The 22,420-nt window shown below is 35.6% G+C and overlaps 1 protein-coding gene across 1 annotated transcript in view; it reads left to right on the top strand.

The window, feature by feature from the left end:
* DNAH11 (dynein axonemal heavy chain 11) overlaps positions 1-22,420 on the top strand; it is a gene marked incomplete at its 3' end in the record, with an annotated part of 228,403 nt that overhangs the window by 82,069 nt on the left and 123,914 nt on the right. Inside the window, 10 exon segments of the mRNA XM_083379026.1 lie at positions 1,499-1,631; positions 2,564-2,691; positions 3,867-4,015; positions 5,010-5,160; positions 7,558-7,689; positions 9,119-9,292; positions 10,161-10,365; positions 12,703-12,868; positions 13,930-14,032; positions 15,360-15,599. Coding sequence (XP_083235152.1) covers positions 1,499-1,631; positions 2,564-2,691; positions 3,867-4,015; positions 5,010-5,160; positions 7,558-7,689; positions 9,119-9,292; positions 10,161-10,365; positions 12,703-12,868; positions 13,930-14,032; positions 15,360-15,599 — 1,581 coding nt within the window.

Genomic DNA, 22,420 nt, shown 5'->3' with positions numbered 1-22,420 from the left:
GGAGTGACATGATAGTAGTGTTCTAATATCTCAGGAGTTGCGACAAAAAAGAGCGAGTCAAACTATTCTCCAAAGCAGCAAAAGGCAGGACAAGAAGCAATGGATGGAAACTAATCAAAGAGAGAAGCAACCTAGAACTGAGAAATTTCCTGACAATTAGAACAATTAATCAGTGGAACAACCTTCCTCCAGAAGTAGTGAATGCTCCAACACTGGACGTTTTTAAGAAGAGACTGGCCAGCCATTTGCCTGAAATGGTATAGGGTTTCCTGCCTGAGCAGGGGTTGGACTAGAAGAACTCCAAGGTCCCTTCCAACATTATTATTATTAAACATGAACCTCAGTCAACTGAACATTCAAATTGACTGGCACTAATGGTTGACATGGGTTACTGCCAGCATCCTAGGTATCAACCAGGTATCTCCTTAAAATGTAAGATGTTCTGAGTATTTAGATTTTAGATTTTATTAGATTTATATATCGCCCTTTCCCGAAGGACTCAGGGCGGTTTACAGGGCATTTTAAAATCATGCCAATACAAAATACAAAGTTAAAAGACAAATAAAAGATTAAATTATCCCTGAAAATAAAACCCCAGTTAAAATTCTCAGCCTGGGTCAGAGAGCTCAAAGAGCCAAGTCTTCAGGTCTCGGCAGAATGAACGTAGGTCAGGGGTAGTCCTGAGCTCCATGGGCAGCTGGTTCCAGAGGGCAGGCGCACCCACAGAAAAGGCCCTCCCCCTGGGTGTTATCTGCCGGCGGCACCCTGAGAAGACCCTCTCTCTGCGAGCGCACTGGACGAAGGGAGCTTGATGCTGGCAGCAGGTGTTCCCTCAAATATCCCGGACCCAAGCCATTTAGGGCTTTATAGGTCATTACCAGCAACTTGAAGCATAGTTTTGATGATGATGATGATGATGATGATGTTAGCTATCCACAATTGCATGGTCAATGAGTGGCCAATGAATGAATTCATTAATGAAAAAGTAAGGGCAGATCACAGATAAAATTATTAACAATTCAGGGTTACTTTTTAGAGGAAGTGAAAGCTTACTGAATTCTAATTTATGGGTTCTCTTTGATTTTTTCTGAAGAACAATTTCTCTTTATGTTTATCATTTCTCTATTATTCTTGCTTATTCTCAAAGTGAAACTAATATGCACACTCGTTTTTGCCCCATTGTAATTTCTAAACTTGCAAATTATTGAACCACTGTTGAAATGTGAACAGAAATAATGTTGGCAGATGTGAATGAAAAACAATCATGAGAAAAACTAGAAGGTATAGAATTAAAAATTCTGTAATTCTAGATTTGTGGGGAAAAGTTTTAGATGATCCTTTCCCATGCTTAACGTCCTTAAAAACCAGCCTCTGAAATACAGTCCAAAGATCAAGACTTTATAGAAATATTCATATTTACTTTAAAAAAAACACTTTTCCTCAAAATTTAAGGTTCAGTTTTCTTTTTCTTTCTTTTCTTTCTTTTTTTATTTAACAGATTCTGAAAACCCTTAATAAGACTTATATGAACATGAAGCACAAGCCTGTTTGGAATGATTTGAATCCCAAGGCTGTGACTACTGATGAGCTCTTTGGATTCATACAACATGCTACAAGAGAATGGAAAGATGGCAAGTGAATAATTATTATTATGACTTTTATACCAGCTCCCCCAATTTGATGTTCTGTAGTTGCACTGGATCCCAGCTACTCTTAATTGTTAGCTGTATGATATGTTGGGTAAAAAATCACCCCCAAATTGCTCTGTTCTATAAGTACATACATGGTTAAACCATGCAAGATAAATATCAGAATATGGATTTTTAAAATTTCCATTTCCTATCACAGTTCAATAGAGACTATGCTTATTTTATTCTCTGTAAAGAAAAAACACAGTACCTTTGTATACATAAGTAGCATGTTAAAAGACTTCATGACATGCTATTTTTTTATTTGCCAGTTTTTAATTTTTATCTGTGTTCAATAGTCAATAAGTAGAAATAAAAATCAAGCAAAGTATTATTTAAAACAAACTAGAACCCTGATAAATCAGCCTAGAGAAAACAGTTACTATATTCTATTTATGAATAATGCCATAAATGCTGCTTTAGATAAAATCCTCTTTCAGATGGTCATCTCAATATTACATATTACTGAATACTTCATATAGGAAATTATCTGAAATGTTTTTCCTCTGTACATAGATCATGAGATTTCTTATCTGATACCTTCTGCATATTCCCCATATGTTCTTTCCTAGATGTCAGAGTTTTATATGGATGTATCCATATGCTAATATAATCTCATTATATTGTGGTACACAACTAGACAGGCAATATAATTTTATTTCACCCACTGTAGAATCACTTAACCTAGACATACAGGATTGCAATTTTTGATCTTGCCCCAAATGAAGTATGCATTTGAAAGAAACCTTTAGTAAAACTCATGTGCATGCATGTAAACAGTTGTGTGTATTTTCAGATTCTTTTGCATCTGAGAAAGAAACTTTTGCTTTTTTTCACTTAAATATTATCAAAATCTATTTACATGCATTTCTCAGGACTCTTTTCCTCTCTTTTGAGAGAGCAAGCAAATATGAGCCATAATTGGCCAAAATGGATTGTCTTAGATGGGGACATAGATCCTATGTGGATTGAATCACTCAATACTGTCATGGATGATAATAAGGTAAGCATAAGAAAATACGTTTTAATTTTTTTTAACATTCATTTTCTTTGTTTTCCTCCCCCATGAAATGGTTTTTATATGTGACTGAGATTCAATGAAACATTCTGGTTCTTTTCTGTGATGTACCAGAAAAGCCAGTTAGAAATATTTTGGGTAATGGTTTCTTCTTATTTCACTAAAATGTGAGTAATTGCATTTTTTAAAACTCCATTTTGGTTAATAAACTAGAAAATTATGCTTTCTTATTCTGCATTGATGACTAAACTGAGATAAAACAAGCCTGAGTTTTATGATCTTGTTGCTAGAAACTGAGCTTGTTAACTAAGCTTGTTAACATTAATTTCTGCAATTAAATTTTATCCTAGTACTGGTACTTTTCAGAAAAGAAAAGGGAATGGAGATGTATATATGTCCAAATCCTCTTGTAATTTGTTGAATTGGTAGGAATTCAAGATTTTCTATGACTTAGAAATTGATCCTTGTATTAAGTTTCCTCAAGAGCAACAACTGTCTAGAGCACCTTTGGGTAATCTCTCTTTGTCTGGAAAAGTTCAAAGAGGTGGTCTACTCATTGGTACCTCATTCTTTGCACTGGTTCTGCTTTTTGTAGAGCCACCTTCAATCTATCATTTTTTTCCTCTAGAAGTTCTCTTGAAAATCAATCCTTTAGCACAAATCAAGAATCTGTGATCAGAAATACACCAGAGATATAGTACTTTAGCTCCTACTGGTTTTAACCAGTACAACCAAAAACAAGAGATTGTAATGATCTGAAGAACATCTGAAGAATACTAGATTGTCTATTGCTGGTGTACATCTATATGTGTAGAGACAATATCTTTTATGTAAATTAGAATTCTTTTCTATGTGCAGATTGACAATCTTTTAAATAGAGAGATTACAAACCATGTACAACTAATTCTGTTTTTTCAAATATTTAATCATAACTTTAAATATGAACTTCTGCTGTATTCTTCCTTTAGAATTTGATAGCATTCTTTGTAGTTGATTGGGTCTTTTTCTGAACTCAGGATGTATTGAATTTATTAATTAACCCTTAGACATGAAGTGAGCCTTATAAAATAAAAGCAGAAATAGAATTTTAAATTACTATAAAAATGAATGCAGTGGGATCTCTTGTGAGAATAACATTACACTCTTCTGCTCATTTGTAGATGCTGACACTTGCCAGCAACGAACGGGTCCCTCTGACTCCATCAATGCGACTGCTATTTGAGATACACCATTTGAAAACAGCCACCCCTGCTACAGTGTCAAGAGCAGGAATTCTGTATGTAAACCCACAGGAACTTGGTTGGAATCCGTACGTAATGTTTATTAACTTATTCTTGCATTAGAGCTTTTCATTTTAATATGAAATATGCAATGTCACCAGATTACAAACCAAGTCAACCGTCATCCAAATTGCTCTAGGAATTTTCTTTTTTATGGCTTATTTCTGTTTCTCTGATCAACATTATTGTAATTATATATTATAATTGTTATTATTATATAGTAAAATGTATAAAATATACTTTAATTATTATAAAATTATTGACATAAGTTTCTACTGTTGTTAGTTACCTTAAAGCTTTTTATTTGAAAAGCAGGCCATTAATATTTCAACTAATTAAATTATATGCATTCATTTAATTCAGCTACAATGTATTGTGTTGCCTACAATTCTCTTTAAAACATGCTCCAGTATTATTGAAAATCAGAAATTTATTCAATATTGTCTGATTGCTGAAATACTCAATGGCAGACTGGAAACATGTGAAATTTTGAGACCACATCAGAGATACTTAATAAAATTGCAGCCATAGAAAGGCTTATATATGTTAACAAAATTGTTCCTCTGCTGAATGTGAAGGAATTTGCAACTATTTTCTCTAATTTTCTCAGATGAACTTTGCCTTGTTTCTGGGCAAATGAACAAAGTACCCTTTGCCGCCATTGTTTTAGTTTCCTTAGGAATAACTAATAAGGCCTACATGAAAATATTCCTTTATGGCACTGTTTTGCAGGATGCCAACTTTCCGTTAACTTTTTTCAATTAAAATCATTGTTTTAAAAATTAAGTCAGAAAGGCACTGAACAACACCCAAAAGACACCTATGAATACTTAGTGCTAAGCCTTAAAGTATTCTGATAGGGATTACCGCTAGTACTTTAAGAACCAGGTAATATTCATTCGGTATGGACAGTATTAGCATTGAACAAGTGCCCTTCTGCCTTCCTAGTGTGAAAAATTGTTGCTAGCCTCTCTATTGTGACATACAGATCTTGGGAGAAATCACTGGATTTTTCTTTTCCAGATATGTTGCAAGTTGGATAGAATCAAGGAGAGATCAATCTGAAAAAGCAAATTTGACTATTCTCTTTGATAAATATGTTCCTCCATGTTTGGACCAACTCAGAAAAAACTTTAAAACTATAATTCCCATCTCTGAGAATAGCATTGTGCAGGTATGGTTTTCACGGTGTCAGATTTAGTTAATGAAGTGATGCATAGTCAAATAATAACATATATAAATAGGGAAGTATTTTTTATTGAGAACTATCCTATCCTAATGGCTATGGAAAATGTGCTGTAAAATACAACCATATTATATTCATGTATAAAGTATCTTTTGATTGAAAATTATAAAAGTTTAGAATCAATAGAATCAAAAAATCAATAAATATTTTTTTTCATTCTAAAAAAAAGTGTCCACTTGAAGAGTTCAGATGCCTTCTGGTTATAATGATTATATTCCTACTTCATTGCTACCTCTCCAAAATAACTACAAGATATTTCTCTTTGGCAATAGTCATATCAGTACCCTTGTTGTACGGTTCTACCAGGTTCTGGACTTTCTCTTCTGATGATCAATATTTACATAAAGTCCTTGGAACTGTAATCCAGAAATTTAAGCTATGGTGTCTTGAAACTGAGGACATCCTGTAAATCATCAATAGCTCTCTTTAGGAAATAATGAATGGAATGAGGGCTAGAAAACTAAAATTGAATCCAGATAAGGTGGGGATATTTAATTTAATTTTAATTTTATTTTATTAAATTTATATACCGCCCTTTCCCGAAGGACTCAGGGCGGTTTACAGGGTATTTAAAATCAAACAGTACAAAATACAAAAGTTAAAAAAACAATTAAAAAGATTAAATTATCCCTTAACTAAAAACCTCAGTTAAAAATTCTCAGCCTGGGCCAGAGAGCTCAAAGAGCCAGGTCTTCAGGTCCCGGCGGAATGAGCGTAGGTCAGGGGCGGTCCTAAGCTCCACGGACAGCTGGTTCCAGAGGGCAGGCGCACCCACAGAGAAGGCCTTCCCCCTGGGTGTTATCCACCGGCAATCTTTTACCGGCAGCACCCTGAGAAGACCCTCCCTGTGTGAGCGCACTGGACGAAGGGAGTTTGATGCTGGCAGGAGGTGTTCCCTCAAATATCCCAGACCCAAGCCATTTAGGGCTTTATAGGTCATCACCAGCACCTTGAATCATGAATAAATAATTCTCAAGCCCAGGAAAGCACTAGGAAAAGGGGTAATGTAGGATTTCTCTTTTATTCTAATGTGTCCTGAGATATATAGATGGTATTAAAGGCAAGTTTCAGTTGCTTCTTCTAGTCATTTCCACTTATGAGCTGTGAGATGGAGTTTATAGTACAGTTTATAGTGTGGTAGTTTGCTCAGTGGCAGCGCTACCAATTATCATTCTGTCAAGGGTAGTATATTTGATCTCCTTGCTATCTTCTTTTTACAAAATGTGTCTGTTCACTAGGCAGTTTGAAAGACAAAAGGAGTGTATTTCAGAAGGCTTCTCTGAAATGTAATTTATTTACTAACTTTCTAATCTTTTAGGATGGTTGATTTTATTTGGTTAGGTATTCTTTTTTGTTTGTTTATTAAAGCAATATTTTATTGTCCTTTTGTTTAATGCTCTGGAAGTTCTCTGAAAGACAGAATGATATAAATCATGTTATCTATAATTTATAGTAGCAACCATGTATATTTATTTCAGACTATATGGGGAAAAACCTCTTATTATGGTACACATAATATTACAATCAAGATGAATGGTATAATTATACAGTTATGGAACCAACTGCCAGAGATCATGCTTTACATGACTATTTCAAAACAGCTTCTGTATTCAATCATGCAACCTGTTTCCTGTTGGTGAAATCAGGTGTAAAGATTCTTTTTTTTCTGTTTTGGGGATGCTTAATGTTCTCTGGACATAAAGCAGGACTTTTTTTTTAAACAGACTTCATTTTTGTAAAAAGGTCTCTGAGAGCCTCATTATCATTATGAAAGAGTGAATCATTAGAAAGTGGGGAACTATAATTCTGGATATCAAATGTTTATTTATTTATTGAACAAATTTATGTAGCCGCCCAGCTTACACAGTGACTCTCAGTATCTTGGGGTTTTGAATTTTAGACTCAGAATTATCTTACTTAAATTGCAACACGCTGATTTGTGTTATGGAAAAAGAACTACTGCAGAAAACTGGCAAATTACTATTGAATTCAGTGATACAATCCTACAAGGGTTCAAGGCCACAGGTTACACACCAAAGTATAATGTCAGGATCATTATGCTGTTATTCTTACTCTCTCTTTGCTTTTCATTCCTTCATGCTAAGAAGAAAAGAAAAAGATTAATAAGTTTTGCATGAAATTAGTTTGAATATTCCATGTAATTAAGCTCAATAATTACTTTGTTATGGTATATTTTTATAGGCCATTTACTTGTGCTCACCTTATCCTCTATAACAGTTCTGAGTGGCTCAATCTATATAAGACATATGTTTCCATCTAGATAACCCACTCAATGTTTTGCACTTTTCTGTTTGTTTTTTGTAGACTCTTTGTACTCTCCTTGACTGTTTATTGATCCCTGAAAATATGTCCACTGATGGACCTAGAGACCTATATGAAATATATTTTGCCTTTGCCTGTGTGTGGGCATTTGGTGGGGCTCTATTTCAAGACCAGGTACATCAAAATAAACTTATTTAAATAAGTTCTAATTAAATAACTAATTTAAATTCCAAATTGGTGCAGGGGGCTGTTTAGTCAAACAAACTATTCTACATGATCTTTCATCTGTGCAATAAAAATACAGTCAACAGAAGATGAATTGAATTAAGGAATTAAATGTCTTATTCATGTTAGAGGCAGTCTCTATGTCAGAGATAATATTACCAATTTCAGAGTAGATAATGAGCCTGAAAGAAATGCTAAAAAAGAATTGAATGGGCTTTTATATTCTTTATATATCTTGGCTGGAAGTTGAAGAGAAATAAATTACACAACAGAGGGCCTTAAGTGGCACAAGATGTTTGTAGATTAGAATGAAGATAAACTGACACCAGAGATATATCAGATATAAGAAATAACACAGATTAGATCATTATACAGCATGTTAGCTTTGAAGGAAAAAGGGTGAATATAATTTCTACAGCTGTTTGAAGGAAATACAAGCTAACACATTTGCAGGTCTACTGTATATATAGTCTAAAACACCTTGTTTCCTTTGGATATGAAGTATTGCATAGATCTAACATAGGTGGCTATGTAGAAAGTTGTGAGATGTGACACAGTAGTCCTTGACTTATGACCATAACTGAGCTCAAAATTTCTGTTGCTAAGCAAAACAGTTGTTATGTGAGTTTTGCATGTTATGACTTTTTTCCCCCCAGTTGATAAGTGAACCACTCCAGTTCTTAAATTGGTTAAATAGCTGTAAATAAATCTGACTTTCTCATTGACTTTGCCTATAAGAAGTTTGCAAAAGGTGATCACATGACTCTGGGACATTGCAACTGTCATAAATATGAGTCAATTGCCAAGCACCTGAATTTTGATCACACGACCATGGAGATACTACGAGGGTTGTAAGTGTGAAAAATGGCCATAAGTCATTTTTTTAGTGCCATTGTAACTCTGAATGATCACTAAATGAACTATTGTAAGCTGAGGAGTGCCTGTACCATCTCTCAGGAACTTGCCTTTTTTTTTTACTGAAAATGAAAACCCCCAGAAATAATCAAATAGGTATGCTGTGCATCACATAAATCAAAATAATTTTCAAAAATTATTAGGACAGCTATATTCAATGATTTTTTTCTTACTCTCTTGACAAATGTTCATGATTAGTAAAGTAATGTGAAAAGGGAATTTAAGAAAGCCCACGAAACAGGCTTAGATTGTTTGGTAACTGGTTTAGATTTTAAGGATAAAATCATCTAAAGAAATGTTCCCCAGTAGAAATGTTTTCCTATTCTGAAGCAATGAAATTGTTCAATAAAATGCAATTTAAATTATTTCATAATATTAATATGTGCTCCCAATGTACACTTAATAGTTAAATAGTTGTACAGTATAATATGTACAGTTAGATAACAATATCAATATTTTATAGCTTTACAGTTACCAAGCTGAATTCAGCCAATGGTGGCTTAAAGAGATGAAATCTGTGAAGTTTCCTTCTCATGGTACAATATTTGACTATTATCTTGACCCCCAAACTAAGAAATTTTTCCCTTGGAGTGATAAAATTAGCAGTTTTGTCATGGATCCAGAAACACCCTTGCAGGTATTTTAATTTGTTTTCTTGTCAATAGAAATAAGAGATGAATGTAGGGACTTTGAGGTTTTACCTTTGGTATCTTCACTCCCCCCCCCTAAAAGCATGGCTCTTTTAAAATCTGTATACAGTACACATAAGTGTTCCTTTTATATGTTTTGCATGTAGTAACGGGAAGAAATTAATGGAAACCAATTAAATTGATATGGTGAGAACATTTAAATAGTTTCATTTCTTTAAAAAGGATATAGTGAAAGAAACTCGTGGAACTACATTTCAGAAAACCAAAGCAAAGTTTCTTAATTTCTTTATGGGAGTGAAAGTAGGACAGAAAAAACACATAAGGCCAAAGCTAATACATTTCTGAAATAATAAATTATTGTTTTTGGTTACATAAAAATGTAGCCAATGTGAATTATCATCAGCTTTTATTGTACAATTCTTTCAGTGCACAATCTTATTATATTTTGTCAAAATCAATTTCAATATAAGTTAATCTGATGAAAGGTTGGTGTTCTAATGAATTTTTATTATTATGCTCTTTTGGAAACTTTATAAATATTTCCTTATAATAGCCATGGAAGTAAAAAAAAAATGCCAGTTTTGGAATGGTTCAAAACTGTACACTTTTGTATACAGTTCAGCAAGAGACACTATACTGATGCTTAGAAGAAAGGAACATAATATTTAAATTCCATAATTTTTGTTCTAATGTTCAGATCTTTACAAACAAACAAAAATGTTGAAACTTTTACATTGTTCAAACATACATAATTATGGACTCTGCACTCTCTAGTAAATGGCATTTAAAATTTTTAAATAGATTTCAGTATGCTGACTACCTACACTGGTTTGTGTATTTGTGTGTGTGTTTTAGGCAGAGCTTGTTCACACATCTGAGACCACATGTCTTAAATATTTTGTGGAACTGCTATTGGAAAAAAGCAAACCAGTGATGCTGGTTGGAAATGCTGGAGTAGGGAAAACATTGCTTATTGGGAAATGCCTTGCTAGCCTTTCAAAAGATTTTCTGGTCTCAAAGGTTCCATTCAACTATTACACCACTTCAGCAACATTACAAAGTAAGCCTCCTCTATTGTTATTGTTCAGGCTCTCACTTTGACCCTTACTGTATAGTCATCTAAGCCCTTTATGACTGATCTTGCATTTGCTTCCTACTCTTTTGATCTGAGTGCCTCTTCCTTTTTACCATTTCTGTTTTATCTTCCCTTTTTAATTTTTTCCTGCATGTAAAAATTATTCAGCAGCCAAAGGTGTTATACTGTATCTTTCACCCCATCTCTTTCTACTCTTCCTACTCTTGCAGAATTACTGTTTGTTGACTGTACCTTTCCACTCTGGGTGAAGATTCAAGGCAACTAATGAGCAATAATGAAAAAATATTTGTTAAAAAAATCATATATAAAAGCAAATCAAAGTTAGGGGTTATATTTTGGCTGCTCTTCTAAGGAAGGAAGAATGGTGGCAAAAAGCTGAGAAACTACATTCCACAGTTATGAAGCCAGTGGTGAGAAGCCCTCTAGATGAGAAAGACAATGGAGACATCTTTAGACATTCTAAATAATTTGAAGCTTAATATCAGGGCTTTAAATTTTGCCTGAAAAATGGCAATCATCTCAGGGCTTCCACTCTTCTACTGGTTATCTTTTGTCCTATTTGCAACATCTAAACACTTATAGTTTATTGTAGTTCTATGCAGAACTCAAGGATATAATGATATGTCAACTGCTTATTATATAGGTCATAGTTGCTATCAGTAGGGATGCGGTGGCTCAGCGGGTCAGCAGTTTGGCAGGTCGAATCCCGAGTGCCGCGTAACAGAGTGAGCGCCCGTTACTCGTCCCAGCTTCTGCCAACCTAGCAGTTCGAAAGCACATAAAAATGCAAGTAGAAAAATAGGGACCACTGCGGTGGGAAGGTAACAGCGTTCCGTGCGCCTTTGGCGTCTAGTCATGCCGGCCACATGACCATGGAGACATCCTCGGACAAGCGCTGGCTCTTTGGCTTTGAAACAGAGATGAGCACTGGCCCCTAGAGTTGGAAACGACTAGCACACATGTGCAGGGGAACCTTTACTTTTACCTGCTATCAGTAAGAGGACTGGCTGTAGGGAGCTGCTTTCAAAATAGACATGGAAGTGATCCTTCTCTCACACAAAATATTGGTGCTGGATTGTAACCATACTTACTTTGTTCAGATTGGTCATACTTGCAAAAATGAATAGGAAACATATTTTTTTTTAAAAAAAATATCTTTATTTTTCAAGTATCCTAATTTAGATGATAGCAAAAGTTTTAAAATTCCCAGGAAGAGAATTAATGCACTTTGTTAATTAAAAATATTGTACACCTCATACTCATACTCTTGTATATTTCTGAAATATTTTATTATTGATTAGATTACACATGAAGCACAGCTAAAAAAAGTTTCAGGAGAACAAAACTGGAAATCAATTAATAGTTTGGAGAACTATAATTCAAGACTTAATATTTTAAAATCTGGCAGTAAGGTCACTGAATTCATTTGATATGCCTGCTGTTTTAATAAGATTATTATATTAAATTGAGCACATACTATGTATATATAAACACATGTACCTGATTTTAGTATCAGGATAGTGAAACTCTGAATAAAGCCCATGAAAGTTTTTTTTTGATAACTGAAGTAAAATATATGTTCTGTGAATTATTATTTGATACATGTTGTGTATGTGATATGTGATACATATGTCAGTCAAGTGAGGGACAAAGAGAGATAAAACAAATTATGAATAAAGATATTAAATATGTTAAGGTTTACCTGTTCTTAAGGAAAATACTTCATGACATTTCTGTTCCAACAGTCCAATAATCCAAATAAACAACTTATAATTCACTTTATATTACAATTATATTGCAAATTATGATTATGCTTTAAAATAATTTGTTACTGGTAATAAATAAAGTCAGTCATTATTTCTTCACAGTGAGATTCAAATAACTAGTAACTTTTGCTGCTAATAAAGTGTCTTTTAAATGGAAATGGACTTTTAAGTACGTTAACAACTACTATTGTACATAAGTCAGAAACGAGAACAGCTTCCCATCAATTAGTAGTACAGTTTATGTTCAGTGCAAATTCTCTTTAAGTCATCATCTTACAGTGTTATAAAATAAGAAGAAAACATTTCCACTCTGGAAAAGATGAAGACAGCACAATGTCCTCTTCTATTTTGGTATTAAGTTATTTGCTTATTTTGTAGCTTGAGCACTTTTTTGGTTATGTGTCCTGAATGCCCTTGTTGGAAAGCTATTGTCTATAGTTTTCAATAGAAAAGCAGGATATAAATGTAAATAATTGCATTTTAATTATAGGTCAATTTTATATTATTAAATAATTATGCACCATATACGTTTTAGGAATTCTTGAAAAATCCTTGGAGAAAAAAGCTGGTCGTAACTATGGCCCTGTGGGAAACAAAAAATTGATTTATTTTATTGATGATCTGAACATGCCAGAAGTGGATGCTTATGGGACAGTTCAGCCTCACACACTAATTCGGCAGCACATAGATTACAGACATTGGTAAGCCTTTATTATTACAGTTGGTTGCACAGTCAGCCAGATGTTTAAACTGGATTTGGTATTTTTATCAACATACCACTCCTTCTTAAGGACCTGGAATAGCCAGATGTTTCATGGTGTTAAAGGTATCCTCGTAAGATGTAAGCTTTCCAAGTAAAGTTGCCTTTTGCAACTTTTGTAATTGAATGAGGTAGATATTTTCAGTATTGATGGTGTTCAAGTAGATGTTGCTCCAGTTATTTTGGGTTTGCACACAACACCTGTTACTATTGGTACTACCTTTGTTTTCTTTAGCTAGAGCTGTTTTATTTCTATTTGCAAATATTTGCATTTTATTATCTTCTCCAGTTTTTTTCTTCTACTCTGCTGCAATATTCACTACCCAGATTTAAGTGTGGGGTGTTATATGGTAGTTGCTTGTCTATTTGAATTCTTAAGTCCCAGAGCACTTTAGCTTTTTCATTTTTTTTATTATTTTGTGTACTGGGTGGTCCCACCAGTTCTTGTATGCAGGCAAGTATTTCTTCCATATTTTTCAATGCACCATTTTTGTTACTTTGTTATGACATTGTTTGTAGTCAGTTTGCGTACTCTTCTTGCAATAGTTAACTAGATGGTCCACTGTGTCTTCGGCTTCTTTGCAAAGGCAACATTTGCTGTCTGTTGCTGTCTTCTCAATTCTGGTTTTGTATGCATTTGTTTTTAAGGCTTGGTCTCAGCCAGAATTAGACTTCTTGTCCTTTCTTCAATTTTCCTGCTCTTAGCCATTGCCAGGTCTTCTTATGAAATCATTAATACTCTGAGCTCAAATATGCGTTCTTTATGATGAAAATACTAGTGCATGTTTGAAGTAACACATTTCATTTAAGCTTTGCCAAATTTCTAGGCAATTTTAAATATGGCAGTATTTGTTTTTTAGAGATTTAAGTTTGATTAATTACTAATGGAAGCTAATGGCCATATCTATTGTGTGAGACCAATATGTTTATCATTTGGGAGGATATATTCCTAGTCATTTTTAAATCAATTATTAATATTAAAAACACTTTTTGTCTCCTTAGGTATGATAGACAGACATTAACTGTGAAAGAAATTAATCATTGTCAGTATGTTGCCTGCATGAATCCCACTGTTGGCAGTTTTACCATCAACCCGCGACTTCAAGTAAGATTATGAATGTCTCTTGTTTGAAGTATATTTGCTGTTGAGTCACCAACTTTTGTCTGACTCTTTGTGACCTCATGGACCATAGCTAACCATCTTATCCATGCCATTTCCTTCTCTTTTTGCCATCAATCTTTCCAAACATCAGAGGCTTTCCTAATGACCCCTTTCCTCTCATCTGGTGGCCAAAATAGTTGAGCTTCAGCTTCAGTCTCTGGCCTTCCAAAGAACAGTCAGGATTGACTTCCTTTAGGATTGACTGATTTGATCTCATTGCAGTCCAAGGGGTTCTCAAGAGTCTTCTACAGCACCACAATTCAAAGGCATCAGATAATATGTAAATTCTTATATGACCTCAAATGTCCTCCGTCCTAGTTATCTGAATAGAGAGCTTAAACAAATAGGGTGGTTATTCTATTTTTTACCACTTTAAAACATGAGATTCAGTATTGCAGTCAGGGATACCCACTAGAGGGAGGGTTAGAAAAGTCAAGATGACAGCTAAAACCATGCAATTAAAGCACCACTTCTTTCTGGAGTGCAGATTACATATTTGGAACATGAAAAGAGCTCAATTCTCTGGTCCATCATGTTTTCATAGATTTATTTCTCTTCTTCAAATAACACCATCCAATACAGCTATAATAGACCTAGTTGCTATTAAGCAGTTGTGGGCATTACGTATGCATTTGTATAAATAGGGATGTATTTTTATAGTGCAAAGTTCTGGAAAATAGTATTGTATTGATCACCTTATGTCCTTAGATAATGGACTAGAACAACACAGTCTCCTTGAATTGGACATCCAAGCCTTGCACTAGGACAGAGGACATTTGAGGTCATATAAGAATTTACATACTTGGGCAGCAATACTTTGATTTCTTTCTCTTTTTTTAACTGTTTATAAGAACATCATTACTTTGGCCACCTAATGAGAAGGATGGACTCACTGGAGAAGAGCCTAATGCTGGGAAAGATTGAGGGCAATAGAAGAAGGGGACGACAGAGATTGAGGTGGCCGGATGGAGTCACTGAAGCAGTAGGCGTGAGCTTAAATGGACTCCAGAAGACGGTAGAGGACAGGAAGGCCTGGAGGAACATTGTCCATAGGGTCGCAATGGGTCAGACACGACTTCACAGCTAACAACAACAAAGAGCATCATATGAAATTGTTCACTTAGAAATAGTTCTTTTGTAGATTTAAAAGTAAAATTGCATGAAATGTACATTATTAACTATTGTCATTTGTTCACAAATGTGTTCTTAAGTAGCTATTCATATAACAATATCACAAACACTAAAACTTAATATCTTCTTTTTATTTTAGAGGCATTTTGCTGTGTTTGCTATGAATTTTCCCTCTGCTGATGCTCTGAGCACCATCTATGGCAAGATTCTTGATTTCCATTTTCAGCTATATAATTTTAACCCATCTCTATTAAATCATGGACCTTCCCTGATTCAAGCTGCAATATGGCTTCACCAGACAATGGTTCAGAACTTTCTCCCCACAGCTATTAAATTCCATTACATTTTCAACCTTCGAGATCTCTCTAATATCTTCCAGGTCTGTAAGGAACAATACTCTTATTTTCATGCAAAAATTGAATTTATTTAATATAATAAGAATTTATAAATGTTAGTAAGGCCACACCTGGCATACTTCATCCACTTTTGCTCACCACATTACACTTTGGAAAAAGTGCAAAGAAGAACAACTAAGATGATTTAAAGCCTGGAGACTAAAACACATGAAGAACAGTTGCAGGATTTGGGTTTGGCTAGTCTAGAGAAAAGAAGGACTAGGGGGGGACATGATGGTATTCCAGTATTTAATAATAATAATAATAATAATAATAATAATAATAATAATAATAATAATAATAATAATAATAATAAGAATAAGAAGAAGAAGAAGAAGAAGAAGAAGAAGAAGAAGAAGAAGAAGAAGAAGAAGAAGAAGAAGAAGAAGAAGAAGAAGAAGAAGAAGTTGGAAGGGACCTTGGAGGTCATCTAGTCCAACCCCCTGCTCAGGCAGGAAACCCTATACCCTTTCAGACAAATGGCTGGCCAGTCTCTTCTTAAAAACTTCCAGTGTTGGAGCATTCACCACTTCTGGAGGCAGGTTGTTCCACTGGTTAGTTGTTCTAACTGTCAGGAAGTTTCTCCTTAGTTCTAGGTTGCTTCTCTCCTTGACTACTTTCCATCCATTGCTTCTTGTCCTGCTTTCAGGTGCTTTGGAGAACAGCTTGACTCCCTCTTCTTTGTGGCAGCCCCTGAGATATTGGAACACTGCTATCATGTCACCCCTCACCCTTCTCTTCATTAAACTACACATACCCAATTCCAGCAACCGTTTCCTATATGTTTTAGCCTCCAGTCCCCCGATCATCTTTGTTGCTCTTCTCTGTACCCTTTCTAGAGTCTCGACATCTTTTTTACATCGTGGTGACCAAAACTGGATGCAGTATTCCAGGTGTGGCCTTACCAAGGTATTGTAAAGTGGTATTAGTACTTCACGTGATCTTGATTCTATCCCTCTGTTAATGCAGCCTAGCACTGTGTTGGCTTTTTTGGCAGCTGCAGCACACTGCTGGCTCAAAGAGGAGCCACAAAGAGGAGGGGGGCAATTTATTTTCCAAAGCACCAGAGGGCCGGACAAGAAACAATGGGTGGAAACTAATCAAGGAGAGAAGCAACCTGGAATTAAGGAGAAACTTCCTAACAGTGAGGACAATTAACCAGAGGAACAGCTTGCCATCAAAAGTTGTGGGTGCTTCATCATTGGAAGTTTTTAAGAAGAGAATGATTGTGTCTTAAATGGTATAGGGTCTCCTGCTTGAAATGGGAGTTGGACCTCCAAGGTCCCTTCCAGTTCTATTTTGATTGATTGAAGAAATCAATTTTATTGCATTTAAAACAAATATGATTCGATTTGAAGACAAGGAGAAATAATGGGTTATAATAGTGTCAGAATTTAACTTGGGCCTTCATTCATTTAAGAGTGTCCTAAGAACGTATGTATTGGTTCCCACTCTTATCTTTTAATCTCTAAAGTTAGTCTATCCATTTCTGCACAATCCAATATTTTCTTAATTAATACAGCTTCAGTCGATAGCTTTTCATTTTTCCAATATTGGGCATACATAATTCTCGCTGCTGTCAATACATGTAACATTAAGTAACCGCTCTCCTTGACATAGTTAGGGCCTATCATTCCTAAGAGAAACAATTCTGGTTTAAATTCTATTTGTTTTTTAATCATCTTCTCTAACCGTAAGTGTATCTTAAGCCAAAACCTTTTTGCTTTAGGACATGACCACCAGATATGGCAATAAGTACCTGGTCTTTGATTACATTTCCAACAAACATTTGAAGTATTTTTAAACATTTTAGCTAGTCTCACTGGTGTCATGTGCCATCTATAAAACATTTTATACAAATTTTCTTTATATGATACCGCTTTGGTTAATCTAATATTTCTATCCCATAGCTTTTCCCATTCTTCAAGCTCTATAGTATGTCCAACATTTTTTGCCCATATTATAATTGTTACTTTAACTTGTTCCTCCTCCATCTTTAAGTTAAGCAGTAATCTATAGAGTTTTTTAATCAGCTTTTCATCTGTTTTTAGCAATGTATGGTCAAGTTCTGTCTGTTCCTTATAGAGCCCTGGTGCTTTCATGTCTTTTTCATATCTTGAATGAATTTGTAAATATGGCCACCATGATAGGTCAATACCTTGTTGTTGTAAGCCTTGTCTGGATTTCAATCTTCCTTCATTGTCCAGTATGTCTTTATATGTTACAAGTTTATCATAGTTAATTAAGTTTGGGTAAGCAAAGGCTTCCATTGTTGAAAGCCATTCAGGTATCTTAGTATAATTTTTTTCTTTTATTTTTTCCCATTCTCAAGAAGTGCATTTCTTATAGCATGGTTCTGAAAGTATCTATGCGCTTTATTCTTTCCATACCACAGAAAGGCATACCAGCCAATCTGCAGGTCATGGCCCTCTAGGTATAGTAATCTTTTGTCTCTAAGTGTTATCCATTCTTTAATCCACGTTAAAATAGCTGCTTAGTAATATAACGTCCAGTCTGGAAGTCCAAGTCGTCCCCTTTCTCTAACGTCCTCTAGCAATTTCACTTTAATTCGTGCTTTCTTCCCTTGCCAAACAAATTTCAATATTATAGTATTCAGTTCATCAAAAAAGGCTTTTTCTAATTTTACCGGAATGGTTAGAAATAAAAAAAAGTATTGGACTTCTGGTGGCGGCGCGGCGCCGGAGACAGCCTTCCCGGGCTGCCCGCGGCTCAGCTGAGTAATTTTCACCCGAAACAGCGCCGATCAGCTGTTCGGGTGAATTTGAAGCCCCCTCCTCGGGAGAAGAGGAGGGGGTGAGGCCCCAGGTAGGGGTCGAGTTCTCCGGGGCCGCCTGAGCTTAAAGCTTGGGCGGCTGAAGGATCGAACTCCCCCGTAGCCTGGGTCGCTCCCAGCTGGTCAGCGTCTCTGCTCCGGATTTCTTGGAGCAGAGCCAGGCGTTTGCGACCACCCCTGCCTGAAGGAAAGACTATGGAATAAAAGGAGCAGGCAGAGCGGTACAAGAGGAAAAGGTGAAGAGGATTATTATATTTTACTCTCGAGCTTAATGGACTTTTTAAACTTAAAGTGAAAGTGCGTCACAAGTGAAAGTAAAAGATGGCGGCTAAACCTCCTTCAAAAACTCTTCGGAGTGCTGGAACTTCTCCGGTGCAACAGACATCGTTGCAAGCTTTGCTTCCTCCTGCTGCATTGACATCGAAAGATTTAGAAGATGCCCTTGAAAAGCATGCCCAGGTAATTTTAGTAACATTGAGTGATAAACTGGCAAAAATGGAGGAGAGAATAGAAGAGAGGATGGAAGAGAAATTTAGTGCGATGAGGGTAGACATTTTGTCTACAGTGGAAAGTGTGGCTGAATGTGTACAAGGTTTGGAAGAAAAAGTGGAAGATTTGACTCAAAAAAATGCTGTACTAGAAGTTAAGGTATTGGAGAATGAAGACAAAGCGGACAGAGAGTTAAGCCTTGTTCAGTTTCACCAGATGCAGTATGCTATCAGAATTAGGGGCTTAAAAGAAAATGTTAAAGAAGATTTAAAGCAGATGATTTCTGAAGCCCTGGAAGCAGTATTGGGTCAGCCAGCATCTGAAATAAAGGGATGTATGGACAAAGTTTTTCGTGTAAATTCATGGATTGCCAGACAGAGGAAGCTACCTAGAGATGTGGTGGTTTACTTTACAAAGAGAGAAATTAGAGATGATGTTATTCAAGCTGCCTATGATACTAAAGTAGTGGTTGCTGACCAAGAAGTTTTGGTTTTAAAGGAAATTCCTCCAAAGATTTTAAGGAGAAGAAAGGATTTTGCATTTCTGGTGCAGGAACTTAAACAACGTGACATAAGGTTCAGATGGGAGATTCCAGTTGGGCTGGTGGTAATGCATGAAGGTAAAAGATACCATCTGGTTACTGTGGTACAGGCGCGTGAATTCTACAATAATGTTTTAAAAGCAACCCCACTATCACTTCTGGAAGCTGCAAAGGGATCTGGAGAAGGAAAACCTCAAGAGGCTGAAGATGGACAGACAGAGGAGAATGGTGCAGGAGGGGATCAAACTATAACTTCGTTGGCTGATGCTGGAGAGCAGAGGGTGACGCGTGCTGCTTTAAAAAGAGCAAAACAAATAAAAGAACAAGACCAGCAGAAGTTTATGGAACTTTCAAAGCGCACTTACAGCGAGGCAGTGGGAGGAGCACGGCCCAAAGGAGGCAGGGCTATTGATGAGGTGCTCCAAAAGCTTCGGGGCGATAAGAATGGCGACTAAATTTTTGACTTGGAATGTTAATGGATTAATTCGCCTCAGAAGAGAAAGAAAGTTTTTTTATATTTAAAACAATTTAAGACTGATGTTATATGCTTGCAAGAAACGCATATTAGGGCTATGGACCAAAAGTTTTTACTGAACTCAAGACTGGGTATGCAATTTGTTGCCTCTGCAATGAATAAGAAAAATGGAGTGGTTGTTTATATTAAAAGTGCTATAACAGCGGACTTTGAAGCAGACAAGCTTGGAAGATACGTAATGATAGACTTGTTGCTAGAAGGCAAAAAAACGCTTTTAGTTGGACTGTATGCTCCTAATCAACAACAACAACAGGCTGACTTTTTTAGCTTACTTCACACAAAGCTTACTCAGTTGGATTACAAATCGTTTATTTTTATGGGGGATTGGAATGGCGTATTGGACGTACAGATGGATAAGGCTGGTTTTTTTAAGCATATTCCGTGTCATGCCAGATTGCCTAAGTCTTTTTTTGAAATGAAGGATGATTTGGAATTGCGAGATATTTGGCGTGACACACACCCGCATGAAAAGGATTACACCTTTTTTTCTGATAGACATCAATCTTTTTCTAGGATTGACTTTATTTTGCTGACTAATGACTTTTTTTCTAGGACTAAGAAGGTAAAGATTTGTGCAAGAGCTATTTCTGACCATAGCCCAGTATGGTTAGAGATTAATAAGGATAACAGAGATAGGCGCTCGTGGCGCGTAAATGAGAATTTGTTTAGAAACAAGGAAAATGTGGAAGAGTGTAAACAGCGAATGAAGGATTTTTTTGAAATTAATATGAATAAGGATACTTCTATGGATATGGTCTGGGATGCTAGCAAGGCCTATATGAGAGGAGTGTTGATATATATGAACAATAAATATAGACGTACTTTGGAAGCTAGAAGGAAAGAATTGGAGAATGAAATTAAGGAAAAAGAGAATGCTTTGATTTTGAATCCATTGGATGTGAAGACTAAGGAGGCTATTAAGCTATTGAGAGGACAATTTGATAAATTAATGGCTGATCAAGTGGCAACCAATTTGAGGTTTGCCAGGCATAATACTTTTTGCAATGCTAATAAGCCAGGTAGATGGCTAGCTTATAGACTAAGGAAAAAGCAAAGGGCTTCTAACATAGACAAAATTGAACATAAGGGAAAAATGGTGTTTCAACAGGATTTTATTAAGAAAGCCTTTGTGGATTTTTATTCTAAATTATATGCTAAGGAGAAGATTAATGAAAAAGACATTGATGAATATTTGGAGAATGCTAGCATCCCGGTGCTTACACAAGTACAAAAAGAGGAGATTAATCAATTGATTACAGAAGAAGAAATACTTACAGTAATTAAGGAATTGAAGGTAGACAAAGCGCCAGGTACAGATGGTTTGACGGCGGCCTACTACAAAAATTTACAATTAGAGATGGTTAAACCGTTAAAGGAACTGTTCCAGACAATCCAGCGAGGGGGAAAGGTGCCTCCATCTTGGAGAACTGCCTTTATCTCTTTGATTCCGAAGGAAGACCAAGATGCTACTCAAGTAAAAAACTATAGACCGATATCACTATTAAATACAGACTATAAGATATTTGCTAAGGTGTTGGCTAATAGATTGATGAGGGTTCTGCAACGGGTGATTCATGGGGATCAAACTGGGTTTATTAGTGGTAGTCAAATGAAAAATAACGTGAGGCATATAGTAGATGTGTTGGAATTTTTGGAAAGGAACAACCAGATCTCTGCGGCGCTAATTTTTTTAGATGCTGAAAAAGCTTTTGATCAATTGAATTGGCAATTTTTGATGAAAGTTTTAGACAAAATGAATTTTGGGGATAAATTTCTGCAACCAATCAGGGCATTATATCAAAAACAAACAGCCCGAATAATAGTTAACAATAGTCTGACAGAAGTATGTAATATTGAGAAGGGCACAAGGCAAGGGTGTCCGTTATCGCCCTTGTTATTTGTGTTAACATTGGAGATATTATTAGTAAAAATACGAAATTCGGAAAGAATTAAGGGTATACAGATCAGAGATCAGGATTATAGATTGAGAGCGTTCGCAGATGATCTGGTTGTTACAGTGACCCAGCCGGAGAGCTCTGTTGTGGACCTGATGGAGATAATAATGCAATATGGGAAGGTTTCTGGATTTAAAGTTAATGTACAGAAAACTAAAATTTTGGCTAAAACCATGACAGCATCGCAAAAGGCCCTTTTAAAAGGGTTAACTGGATTTGAGATTGTTAAAAGGGTTAAATATTTGGGGGTGTTTTTGTCGCCCTCTAATACAAAATTATATAAAAATAACTATGAAAAATTATGGGGAAAAATCCAAAAAGAAATGGAGAGTTGGGAAAAACTGCAATTGTCTTTGTTTAGGCGAATTGCAGCAGTAAAAATGAATGTCCTGCCTAAATTTTTATTTTTATTTCAAATGATACCGGTTCTTAAGAAAGATTCTAATTTGGAGGAATGGCAGAGAGGTATCAATAAATTTGTTTGGGCAGGG

The sequence above is a fragment of the Vipera ursinii genome (genome assembly GCF_947247035.1).
Source record: "Vipera ursinii genome assembly, chromosome: Z".
In the NCBI taxonomy this organism is placed as follows: Eukaryota; Metazoa; Chordata; class Lepidosauria; order Squamata; family Viperidae; genus Vipera; species Vipera ursinii.
Note: the sequence above shows the minus strand (reverse complement) of the source record. Positions and strands in the feature narration are given on the sequence as shown.